The sequence below is a fragment of the Corythoichthys intestinalis genome, chromosome 5 (genome assembly GCF_030265065.1).
Source record: "Corythoichthys intestinalis isolate RoL2023-P3 chromosome 5, ASM3026506v1, whole genome shotgun sequence".
Classification (NCBI taxonomy): Eukaryota; Metazoa; Chordata; class Actinopteri; order Syngnathiformes; family Syngnathidae; genus Corythoichthys; species Corythoichthys intestinalis.
The window spans coordinates 30567040-30582812 of NC_080399.1; the positions used below are offsets into that span (position 1 = coordinate 30567040).

The window sequence follows — 15773 nt, forward strand, 5'->3', positions numbered from 1 at the left end:
TTGAATTAAGAACATTTCTGACATGTTTTTCTTTTAAGATTAAATATACAAACTTTTTGGTTAAAATAAGTCTGTTAAGCTTATTTTCAGCTGACTGTTTTTCTTATTCCAAGAAATCTCAGTGAGTAAAATCGACTTGAAGCACTGTAGCAGTAGCAAAATTAGTGGAGTGTTCCCCACCTCCACAACATTGATGTATTTTTACATTATTTACAGTGGCTGCTGCTGGCGGAAAAAAAACTTTGAATATCCCTGGTCTTTGAAGGGGGCGGGAGAGGCGGCATGTTGTATTTCTGATGGGCTGTGAATGTGTGTGTGTGGGGGGGGGGGGGGTTCAAGTCATCAGCCAAACAAACGTGCATTTTTCCATCGAAAAATGGACTGGCACATTCAGCAAGTGAAAAGGGGTCAGTGTACGTCTGAACATAATGACAGTACTGTAATTCACTTAATATTGGTAGGATCTATTCTATCTTTACAACATATAGGAAGACAATATAAATTACCTATATAACTGAAGTCATTATATAATGCAAATGAGGTTGCTTAAAAGTTGGTGGGGATAATTTGAGCATTCTGAAAAGTTAGTAGTGTTATGTCCCTACCGTCCCTATGCAAACCTACGCCCTTGGGTTAAAGACATTGCTAAAGTCATTTTGTCTGATAATTCTGAGCTTTTCAAGCCTAACTGCTATGAAAAAAAAAAAAAAAAATTGAAAAAAAAAAAAAAACAGAGACTGAGAGCTGTTGATGAAGATTCCTGCCAGGATATCAGCTTTGGGTTCATCTAAACAGGCTCAAGTTTCACACTGAGTAAGTATAAATATTGAGAAACTATTTTATAAATAAATATACTCTACCGAAAGTAATTTTGGAACATTTTTTGTTTGTGGTGTGCTGCGAGATTTTTTCCAATGTAAAAACGTGCCGTGACTCAGAAAAGGTTGAAAAACACCGAGTTAAGCTAATGATAACTTTTGAATAAACCCTTGAAAGGGTTAAAGGCAATATATTTCTAGTACATATCAACTGGGATATTGATATGAATTGGACATCTATCAAGGGCATTTAATGAATTAAAGGTATTTTCATTAATCTCCATTGGGTGAGTTAATCTGACACGTGAGTAAAGTGAGTTACGAGCTGGAAGAACTTGCACTCGTAAATCAAAGTAGCTCTGTGATTTCTTGAATGCAGCCCTTATAACTCTTGCTTAAAGTCTATTCATGGTATATTTTTGCTCCATTTGGCAAAGTTTGGGCTCCACTTGATCTGGCTTGTGCTGAACGGCGCGTATATAAACACCTTGTCTCTTCCAATTAACGCCCACCTCTCAGCCGACAAGAAGGCTCTTGTACTCGGCCTCCTGCGTGCAAGTCCTTCCATGCACTCTTTTACCCTCCACACACGGACGCACACACACTTTTGACATCAGAGATCACATCACTTCATCGTGATCCTCCTCCGAAGCTTCCTGCCATCCCATTCCAATCACGTTCTCTGGGTGGATAGGTCGGGAATAAATCACCGTGGGAACCCCCTGCGCTCACACCCACACCCACCCACACCTCCTTCCTCCTTTTCGCGATCTGCCTCCACGCCTCCCAGCCGTCGGATTCCCTTTTTGTCGCTAGAAGGTGAACGTCATGGCAGGAGGACTGAAGAGCACTGAACCGGAGGAGGTACGGGTGGGCACTTAACGGGTCGTGCGGTTGCGTCTTCGCGTTGCATTTTTTGCTATGCCCCCCTGAGCTCTCGCACCAGCTGACTGAATGTAAAGGACCCTCGGCGCGTGTACATTAGCGCGACGGTGCGACATTTGGCGGAATTTTTGCGCGTGTACATTCCGTGCGCAAAAATCGAACTACGCGCGCTTTAAATGCATTTCAGTATAAGTGCGCAAAAGACAGAAACAAGCGCGCTCCTGATGACGTCACTTACTAAATGGCAGCAGTCACGCGCTGCTTGTGGGCTAAGTGGAGCAGTGTTTTTTTATTTATTTATTTATTTATTTTAAAGCATTTGCTGAATACTTAACTCGTTGGACGCCATGGACGGCAAAGGACGTCCAATCCATTCTAACAGGGAGCTCGCAGCAAATAATTGCTGCCATCTCTCCTAGCCTTAATGGACTGTACATCTTTCGCCGTTGATTTCACCCAATGAATTAGGAGCATCATTTTTAAAACTCTCTTAATCTGTGATCCTCAAAGGATTTTTGTTTTTAATTTAATTTTCATGTAAAATTACCGTTTAGTTGTATTTCGCTTTTAAGTGTATAAGTACAATCTATAGGTGGGAGTATCATTTTAAAAACCCTTTTAATCAGTGATCCTCAAAGGATTTTTTAAAAAATTATGTAAAAGTACCATTCAGTTGTATTTCGCTTTTAAGTGTAAGTATAATATATTGTGCTGCACTTAAAAGTTACTTAAGTTACTTGAACTTTTCTTTTAAGTTAATTAAAAGCTATTAACCTAAAAATGTAAGAAAAAAAATCAAGTAATAATTATGGGTAATTGTCCTTTATTTTAGCGAACTGTCATACTTCAAAATTAATTGGTAAAAAAATGAATGTATAAGGAAAACAATAACACATTGACACATTATACAAAACGGAAACCTTTACGGGACAGTGGTCACTACATTGGACAGCTATTAAAAAGTTGACACGCAAGAGCCTCAACCATGTATAAACCAAGTGACTATTTTTGGTAATTAAAAAGTAATTAAATTATACATTTAATTATTAATCATTATTGCATTTTTATATTATTTTTTTACAATCATAAATGCACGTATAAATTAATAGATTTGCAATAAAAACTCAATTAATGAAATTAAAATGAATAGAAACAGAAATACAAAACGGCCCCAAGTCACACTCTAAAGTTAATAACTTCAAACCCTTTTTTCAGCCATTGACGGCAAAATACGTCCAATAAATTTAAACCGAGAACACTGGCTAAATGCTCATGTTTCCATGCCATTGACGACGATGGCCATCCAATCCATTTTGACTGGAATGAACGGATGTTAAATGAGTATCCTGTAAAGGTTAAAAAAAAAAAAACATAATTCGTGCATGAAAGGGTTAATGCAGGGGAATTTTTGCATCATTCGCGGTTATAGTTTTAGTGGCAAGGGTATAGTTTTTCTCATTTTAATATAATTTCAAAATGTTGCCTTTTTCACTCTTTATAAAAACATTACGAGTGTTTCCCTCCTCAAAATGAAGCAATTTTTACACTCCTGTGGGATTTAGAGTTGTATGTGGTAGTTATGTATCGGATAATGAGAGGGGCCTTTGGAAAAACTCTCCCCTGGAAAAAGTCTGAGAAGCCTCTTCTGGATGATATACAGCACGCTGGTTCAAAGTTTTGGAGGTGTTTCCTGACGCGTAATTACGCACGGGCAAAGCAGGTCCACACTGCATGTGAATAGGGGGCGAGGACCCCTTGCGGCTGTTTTGAGGGGTGTGGTCCCGCTCCACCCCGTGCAGCCACTCCACTCGCCTCTCTCACTCCTTCCTCCTCCTCCTCCTCCTCCTCCTCCTCGCCGTCGTCCCTCACTCCCTCTCCGTCTCGCGCAGGAGTTTGTGCACTCGCCCTTCATCCGAAAGCAAGGCAACATTTACAAGCCCAACAACAAGAAGCAGGACGGGGACATGGACAACGACAGCCTCAACGAGAAGTCCATGATGGAGGACGTGCACACGAAGGAGATCGACCTGGTCAATAGAGATCCCAAGAACATCAACGACGATGTGGTCAAGGTGAGCTTTTTTTTCATGACGTCATCTTAATCAGGGGGTATTTTGTGTGCGCTGTGTATGAATGGCCAATTTCCTGTTAATGGAGCCCCAGGTTGGGGAATTGTTTATTTCATTTAGTTTTGTTCAAATGAGTAAAGGCAATGAAGGAGTGGCGCCACCTGTTGTCTGCTGTCATGGATGAGGTGTGTGCATTTTTCCGTGTGTGTGTGCATGTGTGAGTGAAAAGCATGGAAAAGCAGGGAAACACCCATGTTGTGTCCATGGATTGCATCCTGACAGTCGCCACACCCTGCTAAATTTCCTTTCCACTTCCCATGTGACCACCCCGATGACAGCATTATCAGAGTGAACCCACTTTATCGTGGGGGCATACATTCCAGACTCACGTGCACTCGCTGAAAAAAAAGGAAAAAAATCAGCTCTATAGGGATGCCATGTAAATGTACTCTAGATCAACATACTCTATACATAGACACAAAAACCCGAACAAACAAATTATTTTAATTAGAAAATTAATCGACTGACAACCCTAATATATCTATACACTCCACCTCATTCACTTTCAAAACTTCTTAAAACAGACTTCAAACACATTTAAGAACCAAAATAACCGATCAATGTATTCATATTTTAACCCCTGTACAACCGCCTATAATGGGCGGGGCCCGGTGGCATGTGAGTTTCTGTGTGTGAGCTGTGGTCGACAACAGCTTTTACATGAGTGTCTCTTATGACTGTTCATTGGGGACACTGGCTTTGCTATTCCAGATATGCGATATACAGTGGGGCAAATAAGTATTTAGTCAGCCACCAATTGTGCAGGTTCTACGACTTAAAAAGATTAGAGAGGCATGCGATTGTCAACATGGGTAAACCTCAACCATGAGAGACAGAATGTGGGGAAAAAAAACAGAAAATCACATTGTTTGATTTTTAAAGAATTTATTTCCAAATTAGAGTGGAAAATAAGTATTTGGTCACCTACAAATAAGCAAGATTTCTGGCTGTCAAAGAGGTCTAACTTCTTCTAACGAAGTCTAACGAGGCTCTACTCGTTACCTGTATTAATGGCACCTGTTTTAATGCATTATCGATATAAAAGACACCTGTCCACAATCTCAGTCAGTCACACTCCAAACTTCACTTTGGCCAAGACCAAATAGCTGTCGAAGGACACCAGAGACAAAATTGTAGACCTGCACCAGGCTAGAAAGACTGAATCTGCAATAGGTCAAATGCTTGGTGTAAAGAAATCAACTGTGGGAGCAATGATTAGAAAATGGAAGACATAAAAGACCACTGATAATCTCCCTCGATCTGGGGCTCCATGCAAGATCTCACCCCGTGGCTTAAAAATGATAACATGAACGGTGATCAAAAATTCCAGAACCACACGGGGGGACCTAGTGAATGACCTACAGAGAGCTGGGACCACAGTAACAAAAGCTACTATCAGTAACACAATGCGCCGCCAGGGACTCAAATCCTGCACTCCCAGACGTGTCCCCCTGCTGAAGCCAGTACACGTCCAGGCCCGTCTGCGGTTCACTAAAGAGCATTTGGATTATCCAGAAGAGGACTGGGAGAATGTGTTATGGTCAGATGAAACCAAAATAGAACTTTTTGGTAGAAACATAGGTTCTCGAGTTTGGAGGAGAAAGAATACTGAATTGCATCCGAAGAACACCATACCCACTGTGAAGCATGGGGGTGGAAACATCATGCTTTGGGGCTGATCTGTGTAAAGGAAAGAATGACTGGGGCCGTGTATGGAGAGATTTTGAGTGAAAATATCCTTCCATCAGCATGGGCATTGAAGATGAGACGTGGCTGGGTCTTTCAGCATGACATTGATCCCAAACACACAGCCAGGTCAACAAAGGATTGGCTTCGTAAGAAGCATTTCAAGGTCCTGGAGTGGCCTAGCCAGTCTCCGGATCTCAACTCCATAAAAAATCTGTGGAGGGAGTTGAAAGTCTGTGTTGCCCAACGACAGCCCCAAAACATCACTGCTCTAGAGGAGATCTGCATGGAGGAATGGGCCAAAATACCAGCATCAGTGTGTGAAAAACTTGTGAAGAGTTACAGAAAACGTTTGGCCTCCGTTATTGCCAACAAAGGGTACATAACAAAGTATTGAGATGAACTTTTGGTACTGACCAAATACTTATTTTCCACCATGATTTGCAAAAAACTTCTTTAAAAATAAAACAGTGTGATTTTCTGTTTTTTTTTCCACATTCTGTCTCTCATGGTTGAGGTTTACCCATGTGGACAATTACAGGCCTCTCTAATATTTTCAAGTGGGAGAACTTGCAGAATTACTGTTTGACTAAATACCTATTTGCCCCACTGTATCAAGCGTGTGAACAATGAGCCAAAATGGCTGTAGAGATTTTATTTGGGGAGGGGGGGGTGGGGGGTTGCACACGTCTGAGTACAACCTGCAAGTAGGTGAGTTTCCTTTGTTGAGTTTGTGAATGACGTACTTAAACACATGGATGGATAGTGTATTGGGGATTAATTCTATTTCCACGTGGTCAAAACTTTGCCGTCTGTCACAAGACGCGCTGATTGAATTTTTGGAATGCAAAAAAATCATGCAGAAAACAACAATATAAAGTGGAAAATTAATTTAGCTCACACGAGCTCACACGAGATTTAGAATGTCCATCCAGCTCAAAGCCTGAATGAATTAGAGGAGGGGATATCGCAGATTGATACCCACAGAGGATTTCAGCGGTTGAAATATAGCGCCCCCAGTGGCTGTGAGCTGTATAGAGCAGTCTGATTTGGATGCTCTCTGAACAATTGATTAATAATATTGGAGTGCATTACAAAAATTGGATTTACAAATGACCTTTATATTATTATGTTGTCATTTTTGACTTGTGATTCTATATTTACTATTCGTGGGATATTATGATTTGATGATATTATGATTATGAGTTTCTCATAGCTTGACGTGTTTTATATATATATATTTTAATTTAACGTTATAACTTTTCCTCTTAACTTTGACTTTATGACTGTTTATGACTGTTTATGACTGTTTATTTTTCAATTACAATATACTCCTTTCATATAAAGTCATATGATTCTCGCCAAATTACACTTTTTTCCAATTTCATAGTCATGGTTTTTGTGACCTTACAACTTCACATATCCCAAGATATCAGATCCTAAAAGTATTGTGGAATATTCCAAAATGACTCTAGTAACCCAAAAACTACATTAATTTGTCAAGAAATTTGTTTGCATGTAAAAATGATAAGAAGCTCAAGTCAGTCTTTCATTTTTTTCTTTCTTATGACAAATGAGTCACACTCTCCTACCTCCTTCGCAATGTTAACATCTCCAGTGGAAACATTTAATTACACTCACGACTCTGTAATTGTATGTAATACAAAACAGGACAAAACCAAAGGGGTGGAGTTACACCCGGACAGGTCGCCAGCCAGTCAAACAGTGAACTGGTCACATGTATTGATAAATAAAAAAAAAAAAAAGCCATTCTCACTCACATTCACACCAATTTTGAGACTTCACTGAAAACAATTTCGATTCAAAATAATTTCGGAAGCTCAGGCGGACAATGTGCAAACGCCAACTGAAAACCCAGCTTCTACATTTTGTGTGTAAAATCACTCAAAAAGGAATTTCTCAGTCGCGCATTCCATAGCAAGGAACACCTTTTGGGCTCCAGCCTCCGGACAGGAACGTCAACTTTTCCAAGTCGTTGCTTGGTGATTTGAGGTCACTGACTCAACTCTGCCAAGCACTCAAGATCACATACACACACATAGAGGGAACCCCTTCCAGCAAACCACTCACACAACAAAGTATACACACACTAAAATGCAGGCTGGTTGCAGGGAGCCGCGGCTTCCGCAGCTGGTCTCAATCACCAGGCCGCATCAGAGCCACGAGGGCCGCTTCGCTTCGCCCGCTTGTGAGTTTCCATTGAGAAGACGAGGTGTTTCCATAGCGAGAGTGTCGGCATGCGTGCAGATCTTTGAGGAAGACGCTTGTTCATTGTGGACTAGTTGGCTCCATCAATGTGGGCAAGTGGTTAATGCATTTGCTTTGTAGTTCTGAGGGTCGTTTGCATGATTTTAACCATGCGTGTGTGAGCTGTTAAAAAAAAAAAAAAAAAAAAAAAAAAAAACTTCATTTAGGACCCATATGTGACATGTGATTGGCTGGCGACCAGTCCATTGTCTGTTTTTATGTCACCTGCAATTGACTTGGCATCCACTGCATTACTTGAATGTAACATGCCACATTTTTTACATCAAGGCCACATCAACTAGACGTAGTGGAAGGTTTGTGATGTGGTATTGTCAATTGTTATTATTTTATTGTGAAACAGGATGTGGGCAGAGCAGACACTTCCTGTGACGTAAAGCGACCCTCAAGGCAACACAAGAGTCCATTAACATGCTTCTGTGCCACTTTGTTTGAAGATAGTGTTCTGAGAATAGCATGACACTCTTGTATTTGACACAAAAATATGGTTGCCAGGGTGACATGGGAGTGTCGGCGCCGGTCACATGCTGCCACAAGACTCCAATTTGACATCATAAAAAGCTATAAGATATTGTTGATATTCACAAGAAATGTTTGATTTGTTACACACCACCCTTTTAACTCATTTACTGATCATTAAAATGTTTTTATGGTGTTTATATAGGACAGTGGGCCCAAACTTGCGGCGTAGGAGCCAATTGGAGCTTGACTCATACATGTAGTATGAGTGTCGACTGCAAGTACTTTAGAATGAGCAATTAAAAAAAAAATATATATATATACATATATATATATATATATATATATATGTATTAGGGCTGTCAAAATGATCGCGTTAACGAGCGGTAATTAATTTTTTAAATTAATCCCGTTAAAATATTTGACGCAATCAACGCACAAATGCCCCGCTCAAAAAGAACTAAAAGGACAGCAAAGTAAAAGGTGTACTTGTTGTATTTTTCGGAGTTTTGCCGCCCTCTGCTGGTGCTTAGGTGTGACTGATTTTATAGGCTTCAGCGGCCATGAGCATTGTGTAAGTAATTATTGACATCAACAATAGCGGGCTACTAGTTTATTTTTTGATTGAAAATTTTACTAATTTTATTAAAACGAAAACATGAAGAAGGGTTTTAATATAAAATTTCTATAACTTGTACTAGTTATTATCTTTTATTTTCTATATTTTTTTAATAAATAAATGTTTTATTGATTTAGATATTTTATTTATGATTTTTATATATCTTTTAAGAACTACAAGTCTTTCTATCCATGGATCGCTTTAACAGTATGTTAATAATGGTAATGCCATCTTGTTGATTTATTGTTATAATAAAGAAATACAGTACTTATGTACCGTATGTTGAATGTATATATCCGTCTTGTCTTATCTTTCCATTCCAACAATAATTTACAGAAAAATATGGCATATTTTATAGATGGTTTGAATTGCGATTAATTACGTTTAATTAATTTTTGAGCTGTAATTAACTCGATTAAAAATTTTAATCGTTTGACACCCCTAATATATAATATTATTTTATATAAAATTAATGAATTAATACCATTTAGGAGGGGGACAATTATTTAAACATTAATGAATAAAAAAATAACAAAAATGACACTTTAAAAAACGTCATAAGTAATTAAAAAAAAATCTAAATAAATTAAAATTAATTCAACAAAATTACAACTTCCAAAAAAATCAACTGAAACACTTTGTAATAAATTGAAAAAAGAAGAAAGATATAAAATGGCACGTGTGTATTTTGCTCTGGAACTATTATTTCTTTTAATTTTATAAATACAGTTGTACCTCGACATACGATTGCTTCAACACACGATCTTTTCGACATCAGACATTATATTTGACTGGCCCGTTGTTTCTACATCAGACTACATACTCAAAATATGACGATTTATGACAGCGCCGCAGTTTCTTTGTTTTGCCGCAAGAGGGACTCTTACGAGAGAAATCAACATGGGTTCCAATAAGGTTAGTGCAGTTGGTGAAAAAAAAGGAAAAAGCTGACACTTACCATTGAAATGAAGATGGAAATTATAGCAAAATATGAGCATGTGCATCTGTGAACTGGGTCGACAATACGACCATAGAATGTCGATCTCGACGATCCTCCTCCCACCTCTGTTCGCTAGTCTTTATAAGTCAAAGAGACTATTATTATTACTGCAACATCGCCAAAGACATCGCCATTTCATCAGCTTTTAATCATTGTAATCAGTGCAGCACTGTCTTCACAGTTGACCCCAGAAACAACAGAACGCTAAAAGAGAAAGTAAATTCTCACTTGCACCTTTCTTACTTTGCCATGTTAGCCAGGCGGTGCGTTTAGATACAGCACGCAAAACATGTCCGCCACATTAGAACCCGATTCATTACATTATTACCGGAATTATTATAATATTTTGATTTTTATTCATAATTTATTTGTTTTGCTATGTGTAATTGCCATTTGTAATAGTACCACCAGTATTTATTAAGGATTTAGTGTAGGTTTTCGAGCTGTGGAACGAATTAATGGAATTAAAATGTATTCTTATGGGAAAATCCTGCTCGACATACATTTCGACTTACAAATAAGGTCCTGGAACAAATTCACTTAGTATGCAGAGGTACCACTCTATCTTATTACCTCACATACGTAGCTTAAGTCTTTGGCTGCCATTGACGGCAACAGACATCCAATCCATTTTAACTTGGGGGCGATCATCCAATCGCATCCTGCCCCTCTGAGCAGAAATGGATTGGACGTCTTTTGCCGTCAATAGGTGTTTTCAATATCAATTTCCCTCTCTTACTAACTACCACAACACATAATCTGTGACCTGGGATGGCAGTGAATGAGTTAAGATCATCATAACTTTCAAAATAGATGTCTACACATTGGCCACTGACCCCGATAGGGTTGAACAAATCAGATCTACTTTATAAAAACATTTGGAGCTCATAATAAAACCTTGCTGATGTTGCCTCTGTGAGAGCAGTGTGGTCTCCAAGGTTTAGAAGGATAAATATTGACGGTGAACTCACAAAGCCAAGGAGAGGAATGATAGGGAGTGTATGTGTTGTGTTTATGCTTCAACTTGACCTTTCCTGTTCCTGAAATGAGAAGTTCCAATGACAGGAGCAAGGTTAATTTAATGGGAACATGTTAATTTAACATGATCATTTGTTGAAAAGAAAATCTATTGTTACTATTTACTATTCAAGCCAGCATTGAAGAAGCAGGTAGAAGAAATTGGCCCACAGTCACCGTAAATTTTATCAGCAGTGTGAATGTACGATATCCTATTTTGGCAAGTCTGGTGTATCTACAGTAGATCATCTTGGTTCACTTTTGGAAAAGTCCACATCAATAGCTTTTTGTCTAATGGAAGTGCAACATCTAGAAATTTACTGAATATTTTGTCTCATTTTAGGTATGGTCAATGTTAGTACATTTTTCCTATAAAATCAGAGACAAAACTCAATGGTTTGTCTTCTTTTTTTGAAAAGTTCCACATCACCAAAATTTTTATTATATTATTTTTTAAAAAAAAAAATTTTATGAGAGACCAGAAACAATCGTTTCTCTTCTTCGGAAAGGACCACATAGTTTGTCTTCTTTTCCAAAAGTTCGACAATACATCAGTAGTATTTTTTCTTTTCAAGAAAGGGTTTTTTTGTTTTTCTCATGATTTCTTCCTCCAGGAAATTGTAACATCAATGTCTTTTTTTAGAAAAGCATTACATAAATAGCTCATCTTTTCATGATAGTGTAAAATCAACACAGTGCACACAAGTACAATGGTAACTCTTTGATTACGTAGTTTGAATTGACCAAATTATCAACATGTTCGCTGCCATTGACGGCGATATATGTTCAATCCATTTGAATTGGGACTTTGGGAGCCATGGCAGTGAAATAGTGAGTTAGAAACGTATTTTGCATTTTGATGGGAGGAAAAAAAACAGTATTTCCCAACTTTGAATGAGCAAGAAAAGTCTCTAAATTTTACTTCCACAGTAATGCGGTCCCACTGACAAAATCTTTCTGTTGTTCCTCAACCCCTCAGGTGGACTTTGTGGATGTAATAGCCGAGCCGGCGGGTACGTACAGCTTCGACGGCGTGTGGAAGGCCAGCTTCACCACCTTCACCGTCACCAAGTATTGGTGCTACCGCCTGCTGACGGCAGTGGTTGGCATCCCATTGGCGCTGGTGTGGGGCATCTTCTTCGCTATCCTGTCATTTGTGCACATCTGGGCTGTGGTGCCCTGCATCAAGAGCTACCTGATCGAGATCCACTGCGTCAGCCGCGTCTACTCCATCTGTGTGCACACCTTCTGCGACCCGCTCTTTGAGGCCATGGGCAAGTGTTTCAGCAACGTGCGGATCAGCACCACAAAGGAGGTGTAGGCATCATTCGGAGGATGATTCACGGGGGGTTGAGGGGCCGGGTGAGGGTAGGGGCAAGTCTGATCGGACATTATCACAGGATGGACATTCCGAGCAGTTTGACAGGGAAGTGGTGGTATTCCTAGATCTTTCCCTCGTGTTTATAGCTACCACATAAGTCCACCCCACGCGAGCAACTGAAGCAATTGATTTGTGATTCGTGGTAGGTCTACCATTAAATGAATGTGGATAGCTTCAACTGTTGTATAAAAGTGAAATACAATATGTCTCGTTTTGTTTCAATGTTCGCTCTATGTTTGTAATGCGCCGGAGTTGTGAGTGAACTCATTCGTTGCCCTTGACGGCGATAGACGAATCCATGTCAAATGGATTAATGTCAATCCCCACCAATGGCGCTCAATGATTTAAGGAGTGAGCAGATCAACAAATTGAGGTTTAGTGTTTTGTACTATCATGTGTGGAGTCTCTTTATGTGGTTGCTGGGTTTACACAAAGCGACATTCACCTGTTTGTTCGTGGAGGGACGCCCCGTCGTAGCGCTAGCTCGGCAGTTGCTCGAAACCTGCTGACACCGCACAACCAAACAACCATTGATCCCTTCACACTCCCGTGCCTGTGACCACCAAAAAGACCCCCCTTCCCTCCTCCCTGGCTTTGCTGCAGTCCAACACACTGAACCCGCCGCCCCTTTTTTCACCGTCCACCACCCTAGAGTCCAACACGCAACCTGCTGCTCACTCACTCGCTTTGAAAAAAAAAACAAATTTGATGTAAAGACTTGACTTGGACTCGCTTTGCTTTGAGTTTTTTTCACATACAAGAGAAAAATATTTTTTGGGTTGTTTGTTTGCACGTTAACGTTTTTCAACCAAAAACTAACAACTTTTTTTTTAAGTTCGTAAAATGATGACACAAACTGTGATGTGCTTCTTTGTGTCATTTGTCATTCAAAAACTTAATGTGATATCTCCCATGCTTCGCTTTTCACATTTGCACGCTTTGTTTCCCTGCTGTTTATTTCCTCACAGTGGGCTCAAAAGGTGATATTTTTATAAGAAAAAAAATTTGGTTTTTTTTCCATTCCTTGCCTTTACTTGTATAATATGCTGTGCACATTAAAGTAAAATATGGCCACGTGAGTGTTTGTGTGTGACATTTGTAGGTTGTCTATTTGTCTTCTACAAATACTTATGAAGGCACAACAGATTGTCTTCCCTGGCTGAAGGCCTGTCAGGCTGCCAGGTACGGATCACAACCAAATTTGGTAGGTGTACAGTGGGGCAAATAAGTATTTAGTCAACCACTAATTGTGCAAGTTCTCCCACTTGAAAATATTAGAGAGGCCTGTAATTTTCAACATGGGTAAACCTCAACCAGGAGAGACAGAATGTGGGGGGAAAAAAACAGAAAATCACATCGTTTGATTTTTAAAGAATTTATTTGCAAATCATGGTGGAAAATAAGTATTTGGTCAATATCAAAAGTTTATCTCAATACTTTGTTATGTACCCTTTGTTGGCAATAACGGAGGCCAAATATTTTCTGTAGCTCTTCACAAGTTTTTCACACACTTTTGCTGGTATTTTGGCCCATGCCTCCATGCAGATCTCCTCTAGAGCAGTGATATTTTGGGGCTGTCATTGGGCAAAACGGACTTTCAACTCCCTCCACAGATTCTCTATGGGGTTGAGATCTGGAGACTAGGAAGGCCACTCCAGGACCTTGAAATGCTTCTTACGAAGCCACTCTTTGTTGCCCTGGCTGTGTGTTTGGGATCATTGTCATGCTGAAAGACCCAGCCACGTCTCATCTTTAATGCCCTTGCTGATGGAAGGAGATTTTCACTCAAAATCTCTCGATACATGGCCTCATTCATTCCTTCCTTTACACAGATCAGTGTACAGCCCCAAAGCATGATGTTTCCAGCCCATGCTTCACAGTGGGTATGGTGTTCTTCATATGCAATTCAGTATTCTTTTCTCCTCCAAACACGAGAACCCGTGTTTCTACCAAAAAGTTCTATTTTGGTTTCATCTGACCATAACACATTCTCCCAGCCCTCTTCTGGATCATCCAAATGCTCTCTAGCGAACCGCAGACGGGCCTGGACGTGTACTTTCTTCAGCAGGGGGACACGTCTGGCAGTGCAGGATTTGAGTCCCTGGCGGCGCATTGTGTTACTGATAGTAGTCTTTGTTACTGTGGTCCCAACTCTCTGTAGGTCATTCACTAGGTCCCGCAGTGTGGTTCTGGGATTTTTGCTCACCGTTCTTGTTATCATTTTGACGCCACGGGGTGAGATCTTGCATGGTGCCCCAGATCCAGGGAGGTTCTCAGTGGTCTTGTATGTCTTCCATTTTCTAATAATTGCCCCCACAGTTGATTTCTTTACACCAAGCGTTTTACCTATTGCAGATTCAGTCTTTCCAGCCTGGTGCAGGTCTACAATTTTGTCTCTGGTGTCCTTCGACAGCTCTTTGGTCTTGGCCATAGTAGAGTTTGAAGTGTGACTGACTGACTGAGATTGTGGACAGTTGTCTTTTATACCGGTAATGAGTTAAAACAGGTGTCATTAATACAGGTAACGAGTGGAGCCTCGTTAGACCTCGTTGGACCTCGTTAGAAGAAGTTAGACCTCTTTGAAAGCCAGAAATCTTGCTTGTTTGTAAATTACCAAATACTTATTTTTCACTCTAATTTGGAAAGAAATTCTTTAGAAATCAAACAATGTGATTTTCTGTTTTTTTCCCCACATTCTGTCTCTCATGGTTGAGGTTTACCCATGTTGACAATTACAGGCCTCTCTAATCTTTTCAAGTATGGTGTTATGGTGTTATACTTATTTTCCACCTGGCGCTCTACAGGAGGACTTGCACAATTGGTGGTTGACTAAATACTCATTTGCCCCACTGTATATATGGATGTATAAGCAACAATCGCGGGGGCCTGCTTGTCAATATTTGTTTCATTTTTTAAGTCAGCGTTCAATAATTAATTGCGAACTTATATTTGCCTGTAGGTTTAGATTTAGCCAATAGAGGGCATGCTCGGTCTTCATTACAGTCTTCAGCCTGTAGTAACATACTAGAAAAATTGACACTATAATACCCTACTAAGAAAACCAGCATATGCTGGTTTCTGGACCAGCAACATTAATACCAAAACACAACAATTGCGGCAGAACCTTGCTGGATATCACTTAGTCAAAAACGTAATCAAAGGGCTAATACTGTAGAAGGCAGTATTTCATAATATTCATAAACAATAAATTCTTCATTGAACGTGGCTGATATATCTAAAAAACTTTGTATTGCTGCCCCAAACCCCGAAATAATATATGATAACAAATGCTGAATGGCTCCTTATTATGAAAGGTAATCGACTGTAATGTATCATAATGCGGACCCATATCACATACACAGATAAAAAAAAATAATAATAATAAAATAAATATTTAAAAAAAAACAGATAAAACATGTATTTGAGAGCATTGTTTAAAAACAGACTTTGCTACATAGATCATTTTAATTTCTTGCGTTAAGCACCATCGTTG

General features: G+C 39.5%; 1 protein-coding gene across 1 annotated transcript; it reads left to right on the top strand.

Moving 5' to 3' along the window:
- The first annotated feature begins 1491 nt into the window (after positions 1-1491).
- On the top strand, positions 1492-13354 carry cav1 (caveolin 1). The gene is made up of 3 exons (XM_057836779.1): positions 1492-1682; positions 3593-3775; positions 11879-13354. The coding sequence occupies exons 1-3, from the start codon at positions 1647-1649 to the stop codon at positions 12218-12220; spliced, it is 561 nt and encodes a 186-aa protein (XP_057692762.1). The 5' UTR covers positions 1492-1646; the 3' UTR covers positions 12221-13354.
- Positions 13355-15773: the final 2419 nt, after the last annotated feature.

Coding starts and splice junctions, on each gene's coding strand:
- cav1 (XM_057836779.1), top strand. CDS start 1,647: ATGGCAGGAGGACTGAAGAGCACTGAACCGGAGGAG. Junction 1,683..3,592: donor AGAGCACTGAACCGGAGGAG/GTACGGGTGGGC, acceptor CGTCTCGCGCAG/GAGTTTGTGCACTCGCCCTT. Junction 3,776..11,878: donor TCAACGACGATGTGGTCAAG/GTGAGCTTTTTT, acceptor TCAACCCCTCAG/GTGGACTTTGTGGATGTAAT.